General features: G+C 37.1%; 1 protein-coding gene across 3 annotated transcripts in view; it reads left to right on the top strand.

The window, feature by feature from the left end:
- The window catches only part of NADK2 (NAD kinase 2, mitochondrial), a gene marked incomplete at both ends in the record, with an annotated part of 51,405 nt that overhangs the window by 22,964 nt on the left and 5,974 nt on the right, over nucleotides 1-22,467 (top strand). Inside the window, 5 exons of one of the 3 annotated variants that reach the window (XM_080719710.1) lie at nucleotides 2,217-2,300; nucleotides 4,893-5,029; nucleotides 8,056-8,134; nucleotides 10,912-10,977; nucleotides 12,294-12,389. In XM_080719710.1, the coding sequence (XP_080575836.1) occupies nucleotides 2,217-2,300; nucleotides 4,893-5,029; nucleotides 8,056-8,134; nucleotides 10,912-10,977; nucleotides 12,294-12,389 (462 nt within the window). The remainder of the gene's footprint in view (nucleotides 1-2,216; nucleotides 2,301-4,892; nucleotides 5,030-8,055; nucleotides 8,135-10,911; nucleotides 10,978-12,293; nucleotides 12,390-22,467) is intronic. The other 2 variants (XM_080719708.1, XM_080719709.1) reach the window with 2 other exon arrangements.

Genomic DNA, 22,467 nt, shown 5'->3' with positions numbered 1-22,467 from the left:
CCAGTGTCTGCTTAGTGAGGTTCTCCGAAACTTAGTGAGACCCTGTTTCAAAATAAAGAAGATAGGGCTGGGGATGTAGCTCTGAGGTATAATGCACCAGTACTGCCCCCCACCCAAAAATAAAAGCCCAGAAGTTAATATTACCTTTGGTTTCTTCTTTTCCATATTAGTTATCAAATGTTGCATAACAAATCACCCCAGACCTAGAGGTGTAAAACAGTAGTAATCTTTTATTACTTTTCATGGTTTCTGTCTCAGAAATCGAGGAGCAGCTTGGCTGGGTGGCTTGGGCTTGGCATCTCGTGAGATTGTAGTGAGATGTCAGCTAAAGCAATAGCATCTTAAGGCTTCACTTGGCACGGAGCATCCACCTCAAGATTGTTTACTTCTGTGGACTCACTTAAGTTATGTTTGATTTTGGTCTGTCTACCGAGCCTGGGAAACAATAACATTGGTGTATTTAATATTCAAAATGAGGTAGAAGACAAGAGGTAGCCAGCCTCCAAGGTCGCCGCCTAGTGTTTGTGCCCTCATATCCCTGTAGTATTTGTTGTCCCCTCTCCCCACTCTTTCAGTATAGTGTGACAGTGTGAGTACCCCAAGGCTAGGTCGTAGATGGTATATTGCAGCTTCTGTGTGTTGTTGAATTGCGCATTCTGGGGTGAGTCAGCCACCTCAGCATGAGGTCACTCAGACCCTGTGGAGAGGCCCCCATTGAGAGGAATTGAGCCTCCTGTCAACAGCCAGCACCATTGCTAGTATTGAGCCATCTAGAAGAGGATGTAATAGCCAAGTCAAACCTAGCTGGAATCTGACAACCTAAAAGAGAGCCTTCTCTGCAGTTGACCTGTAGGTATCTTCCTATCAAATGACTGTCAATAACTTTTAAATAGTGAACACTCTAGAAAGAATTACAGTGCACATAAAAGTGAAAAAAAATCTCCACATGCTTGTAATCCCAGTACTTGGGAGGCTGAGACAGGAGGATCGTGCAGGTTCAAAGCCAGCCTCAGCTCCTTAGTGAGGCACTCAGCAACTTAGTGATACCCTGTTTCCAAATAAAATTTAAAATAGGTCTGGGAGTGTAGCTCAGAGGTAGAAAGCCCCTGGGTTCCATCCTCAGCACCAAAAAAAAAAAAAAAAAAAAGTGAAATAAAATACCCTTTCTTAACTTCACTGTTGACCCTCTTAGATAAAGAAATTGATAAGTCAGAACTTTGCAAAACCTTTTTTCTCTGCTCTTTACACTTAAAAATTAATTAATTTACATTTTATTACCAGAAGTTTGTTTTGCTAAGCCTACATTGAACCATTCACCTAAGATGAAAGTATCATATAAATGATGTTTGAGCTTGCTGGACATCATCAGAATGTCATATAGTCTTATCTGTTCATAGTGACATACAGGGGATCTTACCTCCTTTTAATTTGAAATTTGTCTCCCACATCAAGCAGTGAACTCATTGCAATTCACCTTCGTTTGTGTGTGTGTGTGTGTGTGTGTGTGTGTGTGTGTGTGTGTGTGTGGTTGTGGGGATGGAACCCAGGGACATTCTACCTCCGAGCGACATTCTAGCCCTATTTTTAATTCTTTATTTTGAAACAGGGTCTCACTAAGTTGCAGAGGGCCTCACTAAGTAGCTGAGGCTGTCCGCGAACCTGGATCCTCCTGTCTCAGCCTCCAGAATGCTGGGATTACAAGTGTTCGACACCACGCCCAGCTTATATTTAATAACCTTTCATGGTTGGTGCTTTTGTCACGATTTTAGAAATAAGGAAACTGATACTAAAGAGGCTTGCCCATAGTTAGTAATTGCTTAATTTAAAGGTAAAATGCAAACTCCATTATACCATTAGGAAACCATTTATAGGTATATATATATATTTTTTCCACTATACCATTTATAGGCTAATCAGTAGCAAATTTCCTATTTTTAGCTTTACCATAATGTGGAAATTTAAGTATTACGCACATGGCATTAAAGCCATAACATACTACATAATACCTTAGACTACTGTTTTTATTTGGTTTTTGCTTTTGTTGAGAGTACAATTTTGTGGCAAAAAATTAAGTATAGAGTAGAATTTAAATATTTTTATATCTGATTGTTATAGTTTAGTGATACTTCTTGAAGTATTTATTTATTTATTTATTTATTTTCTTTCATCCTTTTTCTTCTCCCCTTTACACTATCCAAAAACCTCTTAAAATAAAGGTCCGAGGGGCATTTATGTCTGCCTGTTCGATATACACATTCCTTCCCAGAAGCCTTACAGAAGTTCTATCGTGGTGAGTTCAGGTAGGAATTTCTTACTATTGCTCTTATTTTAATATGTGACATTGCTACTGTTGTTTAAAAAAAAAAAAACACCAGAAACAAATCAGGTATTTGGATTACTTCTTAGGTTTAATAGTAGCCATGAAAAGTAATATAGTACCTGAGTCACAAATAGATCTGATTTACTCTAAGTAGGTCTGTTTTATTCTAGATTCCAATCCTAGGCAGATTGGAAGTGTGTAGAAAAATCTTGACAGATGAGACTTGAATATAACGCGAATGGACACTTTATCTTCTTCAGTGGAATGGGAGCCTATCTCTACTTTCTCAACCTTGTTACATGCTCTTAGCTGTTTAGTAAAAAGATAGTTAAAACTGTGCTAAAATTGAAGGTTCTAATTCTCGGATTTTGTATTTTTTATATCTTATCCAGTGATGAATTTAGGGTTGGCTATTTAATGCAACTATGTTGAGATTGCTGTTATATCTGTTTTATATATATATATATATATATATATATATATATATATATATATGCAGTGGAATGGGATTAAAAATGATTCTTTAAGCCAAGCTTGGTGGCGCATGCTTATAATCCCAGCATTTGGGAGGCTGAGACAGGAGGATCACGGTTCGCTGACAACCTCAGCTACTTAGGGAGGCTCCTTGCAACTCAGTGAGACCCTTTTTCAAAATAAAGAATAAAAAATAGGGGTGGGTGTGTAGCTCAGAGGTAGAATGCCCCTGAGTTCCATCTCTAGTATTGCAAAAAAAAAAAAAAAAATATATATATATATATATATATATATATATATATATATATATTTTTTTTTTCTTTCTTTTACTCTTTTCATGAGAAGGACCAGGTAGGTTGAGGGAGAAACTAAGATAGGTTAGCTGGATGATAAAGCCAAGTTGTACTACTTTTTAAAGTTTGAAGAATCTTTCACCCAGATACTTGTGAAATTGTTTTTAAATCTTTTTAAAAATATAAGCCGGGCGTGGTGGCGCACGCTTGTAATCCCCGCGCTTGGGAGGCAGAGACAGGAGGATCGCGCAGGTTCGAAGCCAGCCGCGCGCGCTGGCTTAGGAGACCCTGTTTCCAAATAAAAATGTAAAAATAGGTCTGGGAGTGTAGCCCGGAGGTAGAAGGGCTTCCAGGAACCCCAGTACCACCAAAAAAAAAAAAAAATATATATATATATTTTGACACATAATAACTGAACATATTTATAGGGTACAGTGTTATATTTCAATACATATATATACAAAGTGTAATAATCATAACAGAGTAGTTGATATATTTATCACCTCAGACATTTATTGTTTCTTCACATTGGGAACATTCAAGATCCTCTCTACTAGCTATTTCAAAATCTTTAACTACTTATCCTCAACTGTAGTCATCCTGCTGTGCTGTAAAATGTTATTCCTCTTACCCATCTGTACCCCCAAATCTTGACTTTTTTAGAATCACTTTATTACCAGAAGTTTTTTTTAATTTTTTTTAATTTTTTTAATTTTTATTTTTATTTTTTTTTATTTTTATTTTTTTTGGTGGTACTGGGGTTCCTGGAAGCCCGTCTATCTCCGAACTACACTCCCAGACCTATTTTATTTTTGGAAACAGGGTCTCCTAAGCCAGCACGGCTGACTTCGAACCTGCGCGATCCTCCTGTCTCTGCCTCCCAAGCGCGGGGATTACAAGCGTGCGCCACCACGCCCGGCCATTACCAGAAGTTTTAGTTTGTAGTCATTTCAGAAAATTGACAGTTCTAGAAGCGACAAATATATAACTACCAAGTGGGAATATATTTTTGTAAATGTATCTAACAATCTCCATTGGCTTTTGATACATTAGTATTGATTTTGAAATTGATTAAACACGAGTCCTTTTCTCCTTTATCAAAAATATTATTCAAACTTTAGGTCTAATAAAAATGTTATTTTTGTTACTTATACTTTTTTCTTTAATGACATAATTATGAAATTTGGGGGAATTTTTATCTAATCTGACTACATTAAGATGATGCTGTTTTAATTTCAGAATATTTTTTTTGTGTGTGCCTATATTTTAAAAATTTTGTTATTTTTGATTTGCTGAGCAAAATATAAACTTATATCTAGCTTATATATTGGACATAATGGGCTCTTGATAAAGAATTTAGTTCAAGTTATTTGGAAGACTTTGTACAAATACATTAGATTTTTTTATAATGAAAAGAGAAATCAATATCCACATCTTTCTTTGAGCCAGAGGAACCTGTGGGTTTTAAGTAGCAAAATAGCTAGTTTTTTAATAGGTATTTTTCAATTTGGTGAAATAATTACAATATCTGATCTCCTTAGTTTAGTGTTTTGTTTTGTTTTTTGGTGGTACTGGGAATGAAACCCAGAGGTTTTCTACCTCTGGGCTATATTCCCAGACCTATTTTATTTGGAAACAGGGTCTTACTAAGTTGCTGAGAGCCTCATTAAGTAGGTGAGGCTGACTTTGAACCTGTGTGATCCTCCTGTCTCGGCCTCCCAAGCGCTGGTATTACAAGCTTGTGCCATCATGCCTGGCTAGTGTATTCTATTTTAACATACTTTTTCTTACTTCACTTTCTGAAGGTGGTTATGGAGACAGCGTATCAGGTTATACCTTGAAGGAACTGGCATCAACCCAATTCCTGTGGACCTTCATGAACAGCAGCTAAGTCTCAATCAGCATAGCAGAGCCTTCAACATTGAAAGAGTCGATGATGAAAGTAGGTTTATTAGAAATTATAATCAGTGTTTGAGGCAATGTTTAACTTCTAGTTCTTTGACTTCTGATTTTTTTAGGTAATAATTTATAGTTAACTTATTTTAGTGCCACTGAGAACAATTTACAAAAATAAGCTACTTGTTTTGTAAAAATTACTGTACATAGAATCTGAAGTGAGTACTATATCATGTTTCAGAAGAACCTTTTTAAAATATACTATTATTGGTGCATTGCAATTGCACATCACAATGAGATTCAGAGTGCTACAAAGAACTGTTTTCTGGGATAGGTTTGAAAACTCATAGTTAGGGAGGATTATAAAATAACCGATAGGATGGTCGATGTTTAAAGGAAAATTGTACATTTTTATGTAGTTATACTTAAAATATAGTTACCATAGTTATAATTTTAGTTATTGATTAAATCCTTTTTGGTGGGAAATTTTACATCCCAGCCTTAAGATTTGTTTTGAAATATTTAAAGAAGAATATTAGCTGGTAATTCGTACCTTTTTATATGAGGGTTAAGATGAATTCTCAGTTTTGATTTTTTTTTTTTTTTGGTGGTACCTTCTACCTTTGGGCTACACTCCCAGACCTATTTTATTTGGAAATAGGGTCTCTTAAGCCAGCGAGGCTGGCTCTGAACCTGCATGATCCTCCTGTCTCCGCCTCCCAAGCGCGGGAATTACAAGCATGCGCAGTTTTGAGATAACTTCTGAATTGTTATTTATCCATATCCTTTCACTTTTTCCAGTAATTATAAGATTCTTATTATGCAATAAGATCCTAAGAGAAATATTTGTGGACTTTTATAAAGATATTTTTTCTCTAGTTGTCTCATTTTCTGTGTAAACTTTAATCAGTAATGACTACTTTTATATATCTCTTTTCTGTCACTGCTTTGTCATGGTACCTGATGTTTTATATTTTGTTTTTAAAAATTTATTTTTTCATGGTGATTTATAAGTATAGCTTGTTTCTATAGTATGATTTTTCAAATAATACTTTTGATTTAAAATATTTTTAAGGAATCTATATGTATACACATTCCTATTTATGTATTTGAAAGTCTTTAGTAACTCTTAAGCTATTAAAATCATAGCAAGATACTGGAAGAAGTTACTGTTACATCCAGGCGATGAATTGGCTCTCCCACCAACAGTCATAATTTTAAGAAAGAAATAAATACATATAAACTTTTTGTAAGTCATGGTTTAACATCAAGAATCTTCAGTTCTAACTAGTGGTAGTTCTAGAGGAAGGAGAAGAAATGTTCAAGAAAAAGTAAGACAGTTTATCAAGTGCAATAAAATTTAATTGAAGTTTTTAACATAGCTTTTTGTCTCAGTTCTTTTATGTTATGAGATTAAGCTGATAATTTAGGCAAATAACAAGTGATGATCCTTGGTATTGTAACAGCTTTCTGTATTTGAAGGAATAGTCGAGCTTCCTATGGGTAGTTATAAATCCAAAAGAAATTAGAAAAATATAATTAATGTTCAAATGAACAAACATATAAACAGAGGCTTTCAATAATGAGGCCAACCAGTCAGAGGACAGATCAGAAGTTGTGTTGGCGACAGCAGTGGTAGAGTCAGCATCTAAAGTGTATTAGGTCTTTATAGCTATGGAGCATGTTACCCCCAAAGTCAGCAGTTTTAAGAATTTAGAATCTTATACAGGTTGTGAAAACCAAGAATCCAGGAGCATCTTAACTGGCCAGTTAGTTCTGGTTTAAAGTCTCTCAGGATTGAGTCCAGGACCAGCAGTATTTAACTGCCAGAACTGGAGGACATACTAGCTCCTCACATGTCTGTGCTCAGGTGGCTTCAGTTCCTCACCATGTTGGCCTCTTCTAAGTGCTGCTCGTGACCAAAGGCCATGGTGTCTTTTCTAACCTAATCGCAGACATGATGGTACACTGTTGGTCACATAGTTTGACTCTGATTTGATGGAGGAGAGAGAGAGAGTGAGTGAGTGTTTGTATTTACAACGGTGTGAGCACGAGGAGGCAGGAATCACTCAGGACGGTCTTGAAGACTGCCTCCCAGAATTTGGATGGGATTTTATTCATTGACTTAGGAGAAATTGTGAAAGGGACAGAAAAGTGAATTTATCCCATGGTCTTTGCCTACTGGGACTTGAGTGCAATAAATCTGCTACTGGCAACATTCAGAAGATAAGGTTGACATTTCAAGTTGTAACTTGATATAATGAGAGAGAACCTGTTGAAGTTGACAATCTCAAATTTAATCTTAAAAGCACTAAGAAACCTTTGGAGGGTTTTCTGTGGTGAAGTGTTATTTCAGTAATTATCTATAAAACTTACTTAAACTGTACACATAACGTTATCAATTAAAAAAAAAGACTTTTAGGAGTTCCAAAGGAAAATGTGGCAGTGTTTCTCCAATACTGCTGTTGCTAAAAACACTCTTGAGGTTTTCTGTTTGGTGGTGGGAAAGGAAGCAAGTTATTGCTGCTTAAATCCAAGACGGCACTTATTTTAGATACAGCTATCAAGGTAAAACCAAAGTCAAGTGTGACAAGGATCTTATTAATTCATTTTGTCACTTTAAAAATTGTTTCAAGAAGAAATTTAAGGCTTAGAGAGGCAAAAGCTTCACTTACTGGTGTAAAGTTAGGCGACTTTAAGGTTTATGTTTAAGAGGTATTTAATCTATATGTTGACTGATTCATGTGATTTTATTAAAACTACATAAGTTTTAATGTTTTATGAATTTTCATATAATATTTTAATTTTTTTTTTGTGTGTGTGGTACTGAGGATGGAACCCAGGGGCTTTTTACCTCTGGGCTACACTCCCAGACCTATTTTATATTTTATTTGGAAACAGGGTCTCATTAAGTTGCTGAGAGCCTCACTAAGTAGCTGAGGCTGGCTTCGAACCTGTGGGATCCTCCTGTCTCAGCCTCCCAAGTGCGGGGATTACAAGCCTGCGCTACCATGCCCTGTTCATTTTAAAATTTTACAGAGCTTTATTAGACATTGTTTCCCCCCTCTACAGAGTCTGAGGCTTCTGGGCCCCAACTTCTGCCAGTGAGAGCACTAAATGAAGTTTTCATTGGGGAGAGTCTATCATCCAGGTACTTTAGATGCTATGATCTTAATTATGAAATTTAATGTTCTGATTTTTTTATGTATTTGATTTCTACAACTTGGTTAAGATTGTAATAATACTATACAACTAATAGAAATTAATATTTAATGAAACATTTCTCAAACTATCATACATGTTAATACAGATTAAGGGAAAGGAATGGTCTGTCACCAAAAGGTTCATGAAACCCTACATTAAACAGTTACTGAGGTTTCTTCACTGTATTACTTCCTAGTGTTTTTATTATTTGGTGCTTTATAAATGTTTGTGAGTAGAATATAATAGGCATACATTTGCAATTGATATATTTTATTAGACAGTTCATACTAAAATTTCTCCCAGAGCTGTATGCAGTGGCTAGTACTTGGGAAGCTGAAGCAGGAGGTTCTCTTGAGTCCAAGGGTTTGACCCAACTTGGGCAACATAGTAGAACCTCACCTTAAAATGAAAGAGTATTTCTCTATTAATTGGTGTCAGTGTCCTTTAAAGCTGATTTTTTATTCAAATGCATTTGGGCATTAAGAATGGCTTCGGAGACCCACCCCTGATGTGTTCATGGGGTGATGATTCATGATATTGATACATTAGTCTAAGTTACTTGGTTTGCAGAATATTCCTTATTTTAGGTTTGCATGATTTTTCCCCAAACTGTACTACATGGTGAGATTCAGACTGGTCATTTTTTGACAAGAATGCTATCCTTTTTAAGATTAACACATCATAAGGCAAGTGTACTGATAGGTCAAGATTATAATCATTATTAGCAAAAATTAAAATTAACATAGTTATTAATTAGGATATAAATATATAGTATGTACTACTGATAAAATGTTTTTAGGGCATCTAAAATTTAGATAAGTTAGGCCTAAATTATCAATAGTTTTTTTTATTTTGCAAATTTTCTGTGACATAGTTACTAGCTATAAAGTAACTGTTATGATACAGAGTTAATGTAACTCTTGGTAGTATTTTGGAACTTCTCATTTTTGTATATATCAGTAAATTAGAGTTAGAAGATTGGAAATGTGGTTTATGTCTTACTTTCCTCTACCAGAACCTTGTAACTCTGTGAAAGCTGTGTAGTTGATCCCCAAGTTTCCTGAACTTATGGAACCTTCAGTAATTCTGTTTGTTGCAAGTCATATCATTTCATAAGGAATTATAAGGAAAATTTGTCTAACTAAAAGATGTCCACATTTTAGAGAGTAGTAAATAGGTAGCTTTATTATCAACTCTAGTTATATTGAAAATAATGAAGGCCTTATTTGGCAGGATGATTTGAACAATCCTTTTGAATTGTAATTATTCTTGTATGTAATATTTATTCATTTATTTTGGTGTTGGGCCTTGAACCCAGGGGCATTCTGGCTCTCGAGCCCTTTTTAACTTTTGTTTTGAAACAGGATCTCACTAAGTTGCTGAGGGTTTCTTGAGTTGCCAAGGCTGGCTTTGAACCTTCAATCATCCTGCCTCAGCCTCCCAAGTACTGGAATTATAGGCCTATGCCACTGTACCTGTCCATTATTTTAAAAAGTGATTACAGTAAAGCTTATTCTTCAAAGAAATAAGATATTTGAAGGAAACTCAAAAATATACTAAAATATGAAAATGTATTTTAACATAGTAAGACATTACATATAGTTTTTTCTTTTGCTATATATCGAGTTTGAAGCAATATGAAGATGGATGTGATAGGAGGAGAAAAATAACTGTAATTAGTGATGTCATGTAGCCATAAGTTAAGTACCAACGAATTAGCTGAAACAGCAATAAATTTGATTTTGGAGAAAGTGTACTAAATTAAATGAGAAAGGTAAAATGTTTTGTGATTTTATGCTTACTCTAGGCAAGCCGTTTAATGGCCTGTTTTATTGTTTGGATGTTTTAAAGATTGTGTGGTTAACTGCTAAGAGCTTCTACTAGCATTGCTTTACTCTTTGTAGTTACTAAAAATATTAAATATAAAGGGAGGAAATTGGGACTAGATGATAGACTTGGGGAGTGAGTAAAGTCCCAAAGGATGACATCTGCTGCTTTTGTATTCTTTGATATCTTACCTTATGTCTTTGTTAAGAAAAGGACAGCCATAAGTTGGGTTTCTGATCCAGTTGAACATGGTTTAGCTACTGGAGGTATTAGACCTTATTTTTAAAGATTCTATGATAGGACTCATAGGCAGAAAAATATTTATTGAATGTCTGCTATGTGTCAAGCTGTGTATCATGTATATGTTATTTCATTTATTGCTTATAGCATCCTGTAAGAAAGGTAGTTATATTTATTAGTGAAAACATTAAGCTTTGTAGGGTTCAAATAACTTGCCCAAGATCATATAATTTGTTGGCACGAGAACAGTTATATAAACCTGGTATGGTGGTGCATACCTGTAATTCCACTACTTGAGAGGCTGAGATAGGAAGATTGCAGGTTTGCCGCCCACCTCAGCAATTTACCAAGGCCCTTAGTACCTTAAACCCTGTTTCAAAATTAAAAAAAAAAAAAAAGGGCTGGGAGTGTAGCTCAGAGGTAGTGCCCCTGGGCTCAATCTCTAGTACCAAAAAACCCTCCACACTATTACATAGCCCATCATTTCCGATTCCAGAGCTTGTGTTGAGGCTTTGCTATGCTCCAGAAACTTGGGTGCTTTGCTGGAAAATATGAAATGCAGCAATATGATTCCTGCCTCATTTATAATGTTCTTCGATTTAAGAACATTTTAAAAGCCCAGTTTTTTTTTCTTTTCTCCTATTTGTTCTAACCTAGAATGTCTTATTCTTGGGCTGTAGCAGTGGACAATTTAAGAAGAAGTATACCCACTCTAAAGGGACTGTGAGTTTTATTGCTGCCTTAAAAATAATTTCCCCAAACAAAAAAATCTCTGAATTGACTAATCTAAATAAGCCTGCATGTGAAAATGACACTAAATTTGCCCATTGTTTTGAGCTCGACATCTCTCACCTGACTGTACTTCCTTTCCTCTTCTGCTTCTATTCTCTCCACCCCCACTTACTTTTAATCTCATTTCTACTTGATTCTGCCATAATAAGAGCCAGATTCTGTGGATTTGGCAGCCTGTTTGTTTGTAATAGGTTTCTAATGTGCATTTTCTAGGAAGACAGAATGAAGCTATGAAATAGGTAAAATGTGAATATTAGTCCTGTCGTCTTTTGCTTTTACAAGGAAATATGACTTCAGAGAAAAAAATGAAAAGGAGTTGTATTATGTAAAATCTTAATAAGCTAAGAATTTTTAGAAATCGAAAAGGTTAGTGAAAGAGATGAGTTATCTAGAGTGTTAGTGTTAGCAAGCATGTCTGGTCATTGTCATTACTCTGAAAAGCTGTATTTTATGAAGGTCTGTTAACTTTTTTTTGCTGGAAAAGAAAAAAAAAAATCCAGTATTGACCATTGACACTATTATTTTAAGATAGTGTTTTTAAAGTAAACTTTTATACATTTCAAAAGTTCTTTGAGTAATTTTAAATTATTTATACATTCATGTTAAAGAATAGTGTTAATTTTGCTGGTGTCAGAAAACCTGTCTGATTTAATAGTTATGGCATATCTAAGAAATGTAAATGTCTTTAAGAAATTACAGTTGTAATTTTATTCTTAGTTTTGTCTGCTTATCTAAAATTGGTTTAGAATTTTCTTTATAACTTTATTCCTGTTAGCTTACTACCAGTTTAGACAGTGTTATATTGTCATGTAATTTAAGAAGAGTTGAGAAGAAACAATTGGTAACTCAGTAAGATACAGATTTAGATATATCCAGGACTATCCATCAGGAAAGTCACTTAAGCATGGTGTTACCTTTTTTGAATTCGACAGGAAGCTCTGTACATTAGATTTCATAAGAAAAATAGTGTCAATGCTAATTAAAAATTTAAAAGCCTCTGTTTGAAACATTAAAGTATCAATAGAAAGGAGCATATAGATCAGAAAGGTATGGAGACATACAAAAGTTTTTTTTCCTTCTAACTTTTTCACTTAATCAACATTGGAATTAGTACCATGATGTATGTGTCTACTAAGTTAGATATGTCTTCGTCAAAGTTGGCTTAGATTTCATCAATTTTGAAGAAGACTGTTTAATTTACTGTGAACCATATACTCAGCAAACAGTTTTATTTTCTCAATTCATAGGGCTTCCTACTATGAAATTTCAGTTGATGATGGCCCATGGGAAAAACAGAAGAGTTCAGGGCTCAATTTGTGTACAGGGACAGGATCAAAGGCCTGGTAAGTAACTTGGGGTGTTGCTTATCAAGATTTTTGGAATACTCTAAGTGACATATTTACTTAATTTTCCCATTGGAGCGTCTGAGGTCTTAGTACACAAGAGGTGCCAGCGCTGTCATGGAGGTTGGGCCATTTTTGCATCACTCTTTTTGCCTTGACTTTCTTAGATTATACTTATAGCTTGGATTGGGTTTTTACTGTACTAGGTGTGTAAAATGTTAAGAATATATTTTATATACTAAAGAAATGAACATAAAGTACAAAAAAAAAAACTGGGAGTCAGGTGTGGTCTATCTCCCAGCTACTGAGGAGGCCGAGGCAGGAGGATCGCTTGAGCCCAGCCTCAGCAACATAGGGAGGCCCCATTTCAAACCAAGCAAAATAAAACCCAAAACGCATCTGAAGTTTTTACACTAAAGGCCTGCCTGGGGATAACCTGGTGCAGCCTATGTCCTCTTCATAACCTCCAGACAATCTGTCTTGCTTTTGAGAACATACATGCAGATACCTCCCAAACATAGTTGTAGCTGTCTTCTCTCCTACGTACAAACTAAAATGACCTGCTGGACAAGATGTTAATAGACGTCACATTCATCACATTGAAAACTGAGTTTACTGTCTTCAGATTTTCTTTCTGGATTCCCTATATTGCTTAATGCTATTTTGCTCCATGCTCTAGAAGAAAAATAATACTTAAAACCTTGTTCTTACCTCTCAGTCTTCGCATTCTGCATTCTGCTCTCCATACAACCCAGTCTCTAAATCCTGTGTGTTGTACTTCACAAATATTTGCCCATTCCTCTCAGTTCTTACTGCTGCTGCTTTGTTCTAGGCCCCAATATTTTATTTTATTTTATTTGTGTGTGTGTGTGTGTGTGTGTGTGTGTGTGTGTGTGTGTTACTGGTGATGGAACCCAGGGGCATTCAACCTTGGAGCTACACCCCCTGCTCTATTTTTTTTTTTTTTTTTTTTTTTTTTTAGTCTTTTCATTTTTGAAACAGGGTCTCCCTGAGTTGAAAAGGGCCTCACTAAGTAGCTGAGGCTGGCCTCAAACCCTGATCCTCCGGTCTCCGCCTCCTGAATGCTGGGATTACAAGTGTGTGCCACCACGCCCGGCAGCCCCCAGCTTTTTAATGGACAGTCTTTGTGCCTCACCTTTTACTCTCCTGGTTGTCATTAGATACTCCCAACAGAATTGTACTTCTAAACTTTCATAGACCCCTGACCACGCATATTACTTATTCAGTCACGTAAAGTCCTGCAAAATATGGTCATGGCGGCGACCTACGGGCCTTACTCCTGCCCTTCCGTTACCCCTGTTCACCAGCAACTGGAGACACCACAGGCTACTTGCGATTCTCGGCACATGCTTGTTCTCTCTTGGCTTTTTGTTTCTGCTCAGTGCAACTTATTCCTGCTTTGAATGTTTGAACACTCTGCCTTCCACTAGCTAAAAAACTTCAAATGGCCTTCTCTTTGGGAGCTCTTCATTAACCCACAGTTCCTCTCATAAGCACAATGGATTAATCCCCCTTTTGTCCTTCCCTGGCACTTTTCTCACAGTGCTGTTAATAGTACCTGTCACATTCTTAGCTACCTAATATGCTAATAGTCAGCTAGTTTGAGCAACTTGAAGGATTTGAGATGGTGACTAGTGTTTTTTTTTTCTTAATTTATTGTGTGCAAAGCACAGTACCGAATGCATATTCACTCAGAAAAAATTAAATGACTACATGCTCATAAAAATAGCTAAACCAGTGCTTATCAAACTGATTTCAAGTTTGTATGATTTTATTTGGATTGTTATTTCCTGTTTTTTCCAGAATGATATTATAAACTTGTTATTGTAGAAAATTTTAAATTTATGAGGGAATCCCATGTACCCAGTAGGCAGTTCAGTAATAACCACCTTATGTCCACTCTTATTTGCTCTGGGCATGAAAGAGGTCTTCTGTACTTCTTTTCTTTATCTCATATTATTTTTATACTTAGATTTTTTAATATACTTTTATTGGTGCATTGTAGTCTCACATTATAATGTAGTGCATATTGATAGGGACATACATGCACACAGAACTCAGTTCCTCCACTTTCTGTTCTCTCCCTCTTCTCTCCCCTTTCCATGAAGGATATTGAGATTGGTATTGGTATTTTCATACATACGGTCAGTAGAAGTGTTTCCTTCATTAATTCTCCCTTCCTCACACCCATCACCCTCCCCTAGACCACTTCCCTCATGCCATTGGGGTTTCTCTTCCATTATCTAAAGACCTTCTTTTATCCTGATTATTCCATCACTTCCACATATGAGAGAAAACATGATCCTTCACTTTTTGTGGCTGGCTAATCTTATGTAACATAATCTTCTCTAGGTCCATTCATTTTCCTGCAAACGATGTAATTTTGTTTTTCTTTATTGTTAAGTAGAATTCCATTGTGTGTATATACTGTAATTTTGTAATCCATTCATCTGTTGATGGATATCTAGGCTGGTTCCATGATTGGGCTCTTAATTGAGTTTTGTGTTGATATATACATATCCATGTTTATAGCACTATAATATTCTGATTTCAATCTCTTTGGGAAGATACCAGGAGTAGTATAGCTGGATTATATGGTGGATCCATTCCCAGTTTTCTAAGGAATCTCCACACTGATCTTCATAGCTGCTGTACTAATTTGCAATCCCACTAACAGTGTGGGAGAGTTCCTATTTCCCCACATCCTCACCAGCATTTATTATTTGACTTTTTGATGATTGCCATTCTAATTGAGGTTAGGTGAAATCTCAGGGTAGTTTTGATTTGCATCTCCCTGATTGCTAATGATGTTGAACATTTTTTTCATATATTTATTGGCCCTTTGTATTTCTTCTTTTGTGAAGCATCTATTTAGTTCCAGTACCCATTTCTTGATTGGATTCTTTTTTTAGTGTAAAGTGTTTTAAGTTCTACATATTAATCCTCTGAGGAATAGCAGCAAAGATTTTCTCTCATTCTATAGGCTCTCTTTAGACTCTTGATGTTTTTCTTTGGCAAACAGAAACTTAATGCCATCTGTTTATCCTTGTTTTAATTTCCTGAGCTTTTGAGGGTCTTATTGAGGAAGTGGCTCTATATTGGAGTATTGGACTTATGCCCTCCTCTAGTAATTTCAGAGTCTGTGGTATAATTTCTAGGTCTTTGATCCATCTCTTTTGCAGTGTGTGAGAGGTTGGGATTTAATTCCATTCTTCTACAAATGGATTACCAGTTTTCCCAACATCATTTGTTGAAAGTCTGTTTTTTCTCCAACTATGTTTTTGGCACCTTTGCATAAATGAATTGGCAGTAAGTGCATGGATTTGTTTCTGTATCTCCTGTTCCATTGGTTTATGTGTCTGTCTTTTTTTTTTTTTTTTTTTTTTGCTAGTACTGTGCTGCTTTTATTACTATAACTCTGTAGTATAATTCAGAGTCAGGTATTGTGATGCCTCCTACATGGTTCTTATTGCTGAGAATTTCTTTGGCTATTCTGGGTCTTTTATTTTTCCATGTGAAATTTAGTACTAAAACTCCAATACAATAGTATTGGGGAGATCATTCTTTCTTTTTTTTTTTTATTGGTGCATTGTATTCATACATCATAGTAGGATACATACTTTTGTAGACATACATGCACACTTTTCCCAGTCAGCCCCCACCCAATCCCCACCCCATTCTCTCCCTATCCCTCCCTCCCATGCTTGGCTTAGTAGTTGACATCTAGTATTATGGCAATTTATCTAAAATTAAAAATGATAATCTCACATAACAGTTTCATTTGTCTGATACCAAGCTTTTGATGACTTAAAGATAACATTTCAATATTTCTTTTTGCTTTCTTTCTTACCAGAGAATATTTTTTTCTAAATTTTAGGTGAAACTATCATATATTTATATATTTATTTTTCAGAAAAAAATCTATCCTAATATGGAATATGGACTCTAGGTACCCAAAACGATCTTGAAAAAGAACAAAGCTAGAAGATATATATTTTCTCATTTCAAACCATATAAAGCTACAATAATTGAAACAGTGTAGTACTATTCTAAAGGCAGATATATAAACCATTGGAGATAAACAAAAGCCTAGAGCTAAATTCTTCCCTATATTGTCAAGTTATTTTTGACAAGGTTTCCACAAACATTTGGTGGTGGAGATATTAATCTTTTAACTAAATATTGTTAAAAAATAATAATTACATGGAAAAGAATAAAATTGGACCCTTACCTAATCCCATATACAAGTATTAACTCAAAATAGATAATAGACCTAAATATAAATCTTAAGACTATAAACTTTTAGGAGTAAATCTGGGTCATAAAACCTCACAACATTGAAATTGGCAGTGATTTCTTGGTTATGATTTCAATGGCACAGGCAACAGAGGAGTATACAAACTCCCTAAAAAATAAAAAAAAATATTGTATATCCAAAGACAATGTAAACAGAGTTAACAGTTACTAATAGAATGGGATAAAATATTTCCAAATGCTATATCTGAAGGTATATTAATATTCCAACTAGAAATCCTAAAAATTAACAACAATAAAGGCAAACAATACCATTTAGAGATAGGTAAAAGACTAACATAAATAATGAATCTCCACAGATAACCAATCTTAGTTGTCTGTTGGATGGAAACTCTTGTTTCTCTAGTTCCGGAGTGTGTTACCTATTTCTTCTTTGTAGTTAATCTCTTTGAGTATTTTCTCTAGTGCTGGTTTTGAAGACATAAATTCCTTCAGTTTCTGTTTGTCATGGAAGCTTCTTATTTCTCCATCTAATTTGGTAGAAAGTTTTGCTGGGTAGGAAATTTTTGGCTGGAAGTTGTTTTCTTTCAGAGTTTGGAATATGTTACTCCAAGCCCTTCTGGCTCTCATGACTTGGTTTGGGAAGTCTGGAGTGATTCTAATTGGTTTGCCTCTGAATGTCACTTGGCCCTTTGTTTTTGTTGCCTTTAAGATTCTCTACTTGGCTTCCACATTGGTCATTTTGACAATTATGTGGCGTGGGGATCCTCTTCTCCGATTCTGTCTAAAGGGAGTTCTATAAGTTTTCCGGACCTGTGTATCAACCTCTTGCTCTATGTTTGGAAAATTTTCTGCTATTACTTCCTTGAAGAGATTGTTGATCCCTTTGGTTTCACTTTCTGTTCCCTCCTCTATTCCAATTATTCTTAGGTTTGCTCTCTTAAAATGGGTCCATATTTCTTCAATATCAGATTCCTGCTGTCGGATATTTTTTTCTAGATTAGAAACTATGCGTTTATTTTTGGTTTGCCCATCTTCTAAGAGTGAGATTCTGTTCTCCATGTGTTCTAATCGGTTGTTTGTGCTTTGAATTGAGGCCTTTACTTCATTAATTGCATCCTTTATCTCTTTTTGGCTCTCTCTGAGTTCTTTTCGAAGCACCTCTATTATTTCTACAGTTATTTTCCTGATTTGATCTTCTAGAAATATCTGATTTTCAGTTTTATCGGGTTCTGATGTTGTGGGGTTGTGGGCATTTATTGCTCCAGTATTATTCCTCTTTCCCTTGATTTCGAATGTTTGTGCCTTCTCTGGGTTCTTCCCTTGGGTCACTATGACTTCACTTAAGGTGTTCTGGATCTCGAGTCAGTAGTATCTCAGACCCCACTACTCCTTTACTGGGTTTTATCACAGAGTCTCCGGCCCAGAGAGTCGATAGAGGCTGCTTTAGACTGTGGGGGGTGCCAGGTTGCACGTTCTCCTATGGTGTGATATCTCTGCCACTGCCCCTCCCCCACTGGGTCAAGTCCCAGGGAGTACAGTACTGGGATTTCTCCTCTGTGGCCCACAATTTGACTCACTGTTCTTGAGTACGCAGATGTAGCTGTACTGGCCTCGCTGAATTCAGTGCTGCTGCCGCCAGTGGCAATATGGCGCCGCTGCTACGCCCTCGGCTGTGGGGCTGGTGTTTTTCTTCTTGGTTTTGATTTCCACTCTGAATCCCTGCGGCGTGTGCTGAGCTCAGCCACTGGGAGCTTTAGATGCTCTCTGCGCGGAGAAATCCCGCCTGGCTGTTCCGCAGTGGCTCACCTCGGCTTGCTGTAGCCGTCCCGTGAATTCGCCGGTGCCGCCGGCAGTATGGCGCTGCTGCCGCGTCTGCCGCGTCCTCGGGCGTGAGGCCGGTTATCTCCTCTGTGGCTCTGTTCTCAGTCCGCTTTCTCTCTGGAGCCTGGTGATTTTTTGTTTCACTGGTGATGGTGTTTTCTGGCTATGAAAGGTGCTGATTTTGTGGTAATGGAGATTTGTTGTTAGCGGGGCTCTTAAGCCCCGCTTTTCTCGGTCGCCATCTTCCCGGAAGTCGAGATCATTCTTTCTGACAAAAGGTGAGAGACTCTTCAGAGCTAAAGAATACTGTAAACCAAATGGATCTAATAGATATATACAGACTATTCCAATCGACAGCAGCTGAATACACATTCTTCTCAGCTGCTGGTTGGAAGCTTTTCCAAAATAGACCTTTATTCTTGGCCACAATTCAGTTACCAGCAAATAAAAAAAGAGTAATATAATTCCATGCATCTTTTCAGATCATAATGGAATGAAAGTAGGAATCAACAACAGGAAGACCTGAAGGTAATTTACCACATAAATAGAACTAAGGACAAAAGTTACAGAATCATATCAATAGATGCTAAAAAATGCATTTGACAAAATCTAACACCATACATGTTAAAAAGCACTGCAGAATATCAGAATAAAAGGAACTTTAATCAACAGCATAAAGGCAATGCATAACAAGCCCAAAGCCAACATCATATTGAACAAGGGGTGGTGATGGGCTGGTGGGAGAGGGAACTCTGGGAATTCCTTTTAAAATCAGTAATACGACAAGGGTGTCCACTGTCCCCACTCCTTTTCCGTATAGTACTGGAGCTCTAGCCAGAGCAATAAGACTAAAGGATATCAAAGGATACGAATAGGAAAGAAAACTGAAATATCTCTGTTTGCAGATGACATGATCCTATACTTAGACCCCCCAAAAACCTCAACCAAAAGACTTCTAGAGCTGATTAACAAACTCAGTAAAGTAGCAGATAGAAAATCAATCTACAGAAATCAGTAGCTTTTCTATATGCCAACCATGAATCCGTTGAAAAAGAAATCTGAAAACAATTTTCATTCACAATAATCTCAAAAACATTAAAATACCTAGGAATAAATCTAACCAAGGGAGTAAAAAAACCTCTCCAATGAAAATTAAAAACAATATGAAAGAAATTGAAGATGGAAAGATCTCCCATGCTGTTGCATATGCAGAATAAAGTCAAAATGATCATTCTGCCAAAAGTGATCTACAGATTCAATGCAGTCTCTAATAACATCAAAATGACATTTTTTTATCTTGAAGTAATTTCCAGACATTTTATTAAAAGCATTAAATAACTTTACATCTTTAAACAAAAACTTAAGTCTTAGCCAAATAATAGTATTGGGGGAAAAATTAAAAAGGTAAGTTAATGTGATTTTTGTGAGGGCTAGTGAGAGTAATATTTCTAAAATGTCTTTTCCAGTAATTATTTAAAGAAGTAAACTTAATCTACTATGCTATATCAAATTATTTTTAATCATCTCAGACTAATTTGAAGACATCTTAATTAACAGCATTCATTATTATGACAGCATCTTTCCTACTGAACATGGTATGGTACTTGTTTAAATTAAAATAAGAATTAGAAATGGTTCCTTCATGAGTCACTCCACAACTTAGTGGGACCCTGTTTCAAAATAAAAAATAAAATAGGGCACCGCTGGTCAACAAGGCGGGGATCAGAGCCTGCAGTGGTGGGAGGCCAGTGCCGGGGCCAGTGAGGCTGGGATCAGAGCCTGCTGTGAGGCGAGGTTGGTGCCAGGGCCAGTGAGGCTGGGATCAGAGCCTGCCATGAGGCGAGGCCGGTGCCAGGGCCAGTGAGGCTGGGATCAGAGCCTGCTGTGAGGCGAGGCTGGTGCTGGGCCTTTGAGGCTGGGATCAGAGCTGGCCATTCGGCAAAGCTGGTGCTGGGGCCAGCGAGGCTGGAATCGGAGCCTGCCATGAGGCAAGGCTGGTGTTGGGGCCTCTGAGGAATGGGATCGGAGCCTGCCATGTGGCGAGGCTGGTACTGGGGCCTGTAAGGGCAGGATAGAAGACTGCCATTCAGCGAAGCCAGTGCCGGGGCCAATGAGGCTAGGATCGGAACCTGCTGGTGAGGTGAGGCAGTTGCCGGGGCCTTAGAGGCTGGGATAGGAGTCTGCCATGTGGTAAGGCTTGTGCCAGGGCCAACAAGGCCAGAATCAGAGCCTGCCCTGTGGTGAGGCCGTTGCCTCCAAGGCCGGGATCCAAGCTTGCCTTGTGGTGAGGCCATTGCCGGTGCCTCCGAGGCCAGGATAGGAGAATGTTGGGTGGTGCCAAGCCCTGCGAGGCCAGGATTAAAGCCTGCCAGAGGGAGGCTGGTTTTGGGGCCAGCAAAGTTGGGATTGGAGCCTGCAGTGTGGTGAGGCTGGTGCTGGGCCTTCCAGAGTAGGATCAGATCCTGCAGTGTGGCATAAACAAGGAAATGCCACAGAAAATAAAAAAATCAGATGCTTTCTCTAATATGCAAAAACTAGGAAGAAATGGGTAATAGGAAATCTAGTTGAAGGAAGGGCCCTATGCAGGAGCAATTAAGGTGACCTATCAGAGGGGATAGAATGGGGGAAGATGGAATCTCTTTAAAGCACATGATGTACTTAAATATATCAAAGTCAGTCACTAAATCAAGCATGGGATTGAGGGAGGGGGAGGGAATGGGATGGGCATTGGATAAAGGCTAATTGGGTGATGTGTGCTTGTATATCATCACAAGTCTTGTATTCCATTGAGATGTTTGATTACAATGCACCAATAAAAATATATTAAAAAAATAAAAAGGGCTCCACTTTTTCTTTTCCTGTATTATACATATTTTCAATATGCATAGTGGCATACTGTAAAAGAGTACAGGCCTGCAAATTAGGAGCACTGGCTAAACTACCTTTGCAGCCATGTACAAACTTCCTTATCTGAGGAAAATGGAGAAGACATATTTGATTGCTTACAGTTAAGAGTATATTGAGAGCATGTTTCTTCTGAATTTGTATGATTCTGTCAGTCTATGTTCTGTGTGTTATAATACAAGCAGTCATTGAGCTCTTGCTACTTTGAGATGTGCTAGATGCCTTTTATACATTAAGCCTTAGAGAAATCTTGAAAGGATATAATATATCCTCACTTTATGAAGGAAGGAGTTGAAGCTTAGCAAGGGTTAATATTGAGGCCCAGAGTCACAACTAGTAAGCAGCAGAACTTGGATGCAAGCTCAAGTGTGTGTGACTGAAAAGTCAGGGTCTTTTTCGCCAGGTCTTCACAAAGGAAAGTTAGCTTTTAATTAGAAAAGAAGAGGGTTCTATGTCATCTTTGAGGCCACACAGATGGGAGATGACTCAGCAGGCTGTTGTCTTAGTTGTTATGCAGGAAACCAATTATAGTAGTAATGGGAGAACTGAACTCATCCAGAACCTACCCCTGAGATCACAGCATCAACCCATTGACAGCAGCACAGCCCTGAGACCTCACTGCCTCTTAAAGGTGCTGTCTCTCAAACTTGTACTAGGATTCCGTTTCTGACATAAACTCTGGGGGACTTGTTCATACCATAGCAGTTTTATCGAAGACTTACCAAGATAGACTTTGAAATCTTAATGAAATAGTTGCTTTGTTAAAGGCAGTGGGGCTTTGACTCTCTGCTTTAGATTGTGTATATTTTGATGGTTTCAGTTTTTCAACTTTTAGCAATGAGAAGAACATAAAGAATAACAGCTGCTGGAATGCATGCACATACAGCCTTCCCCTTCAACACATACCCTATTATTGGAGGCCAGTACTGATGCTGCATTTGAATAAACAGGGCTTAGATTAGCACTTCAGCCTTCTCTGCATTGCTTATGACAGTCTCCTGTTACTGCCCATGCTGGTATATAACTATGTCCTATCTGCATCACCTTAGTATCCTATGCAGCTTACTTCTAGCAT

Source organism: Muscardinus avellanarius (genome assembly GCF_963383645.1).
Source record: "Muscardinus avellanarius genome assembly, chromosome: 1".
NCBI classification, from domain to species: domain Eukaryota; kingdom Metazoa; phylum Chordata; class Mammalia; order Rodentia; family Gliridae; genus Muscardinus; species Muscardinus avellanarius.
Note: the sequence above shows the minus strand (reverse complement) of the source record. Positions and strands in the feature narration are given on the sequence as shown.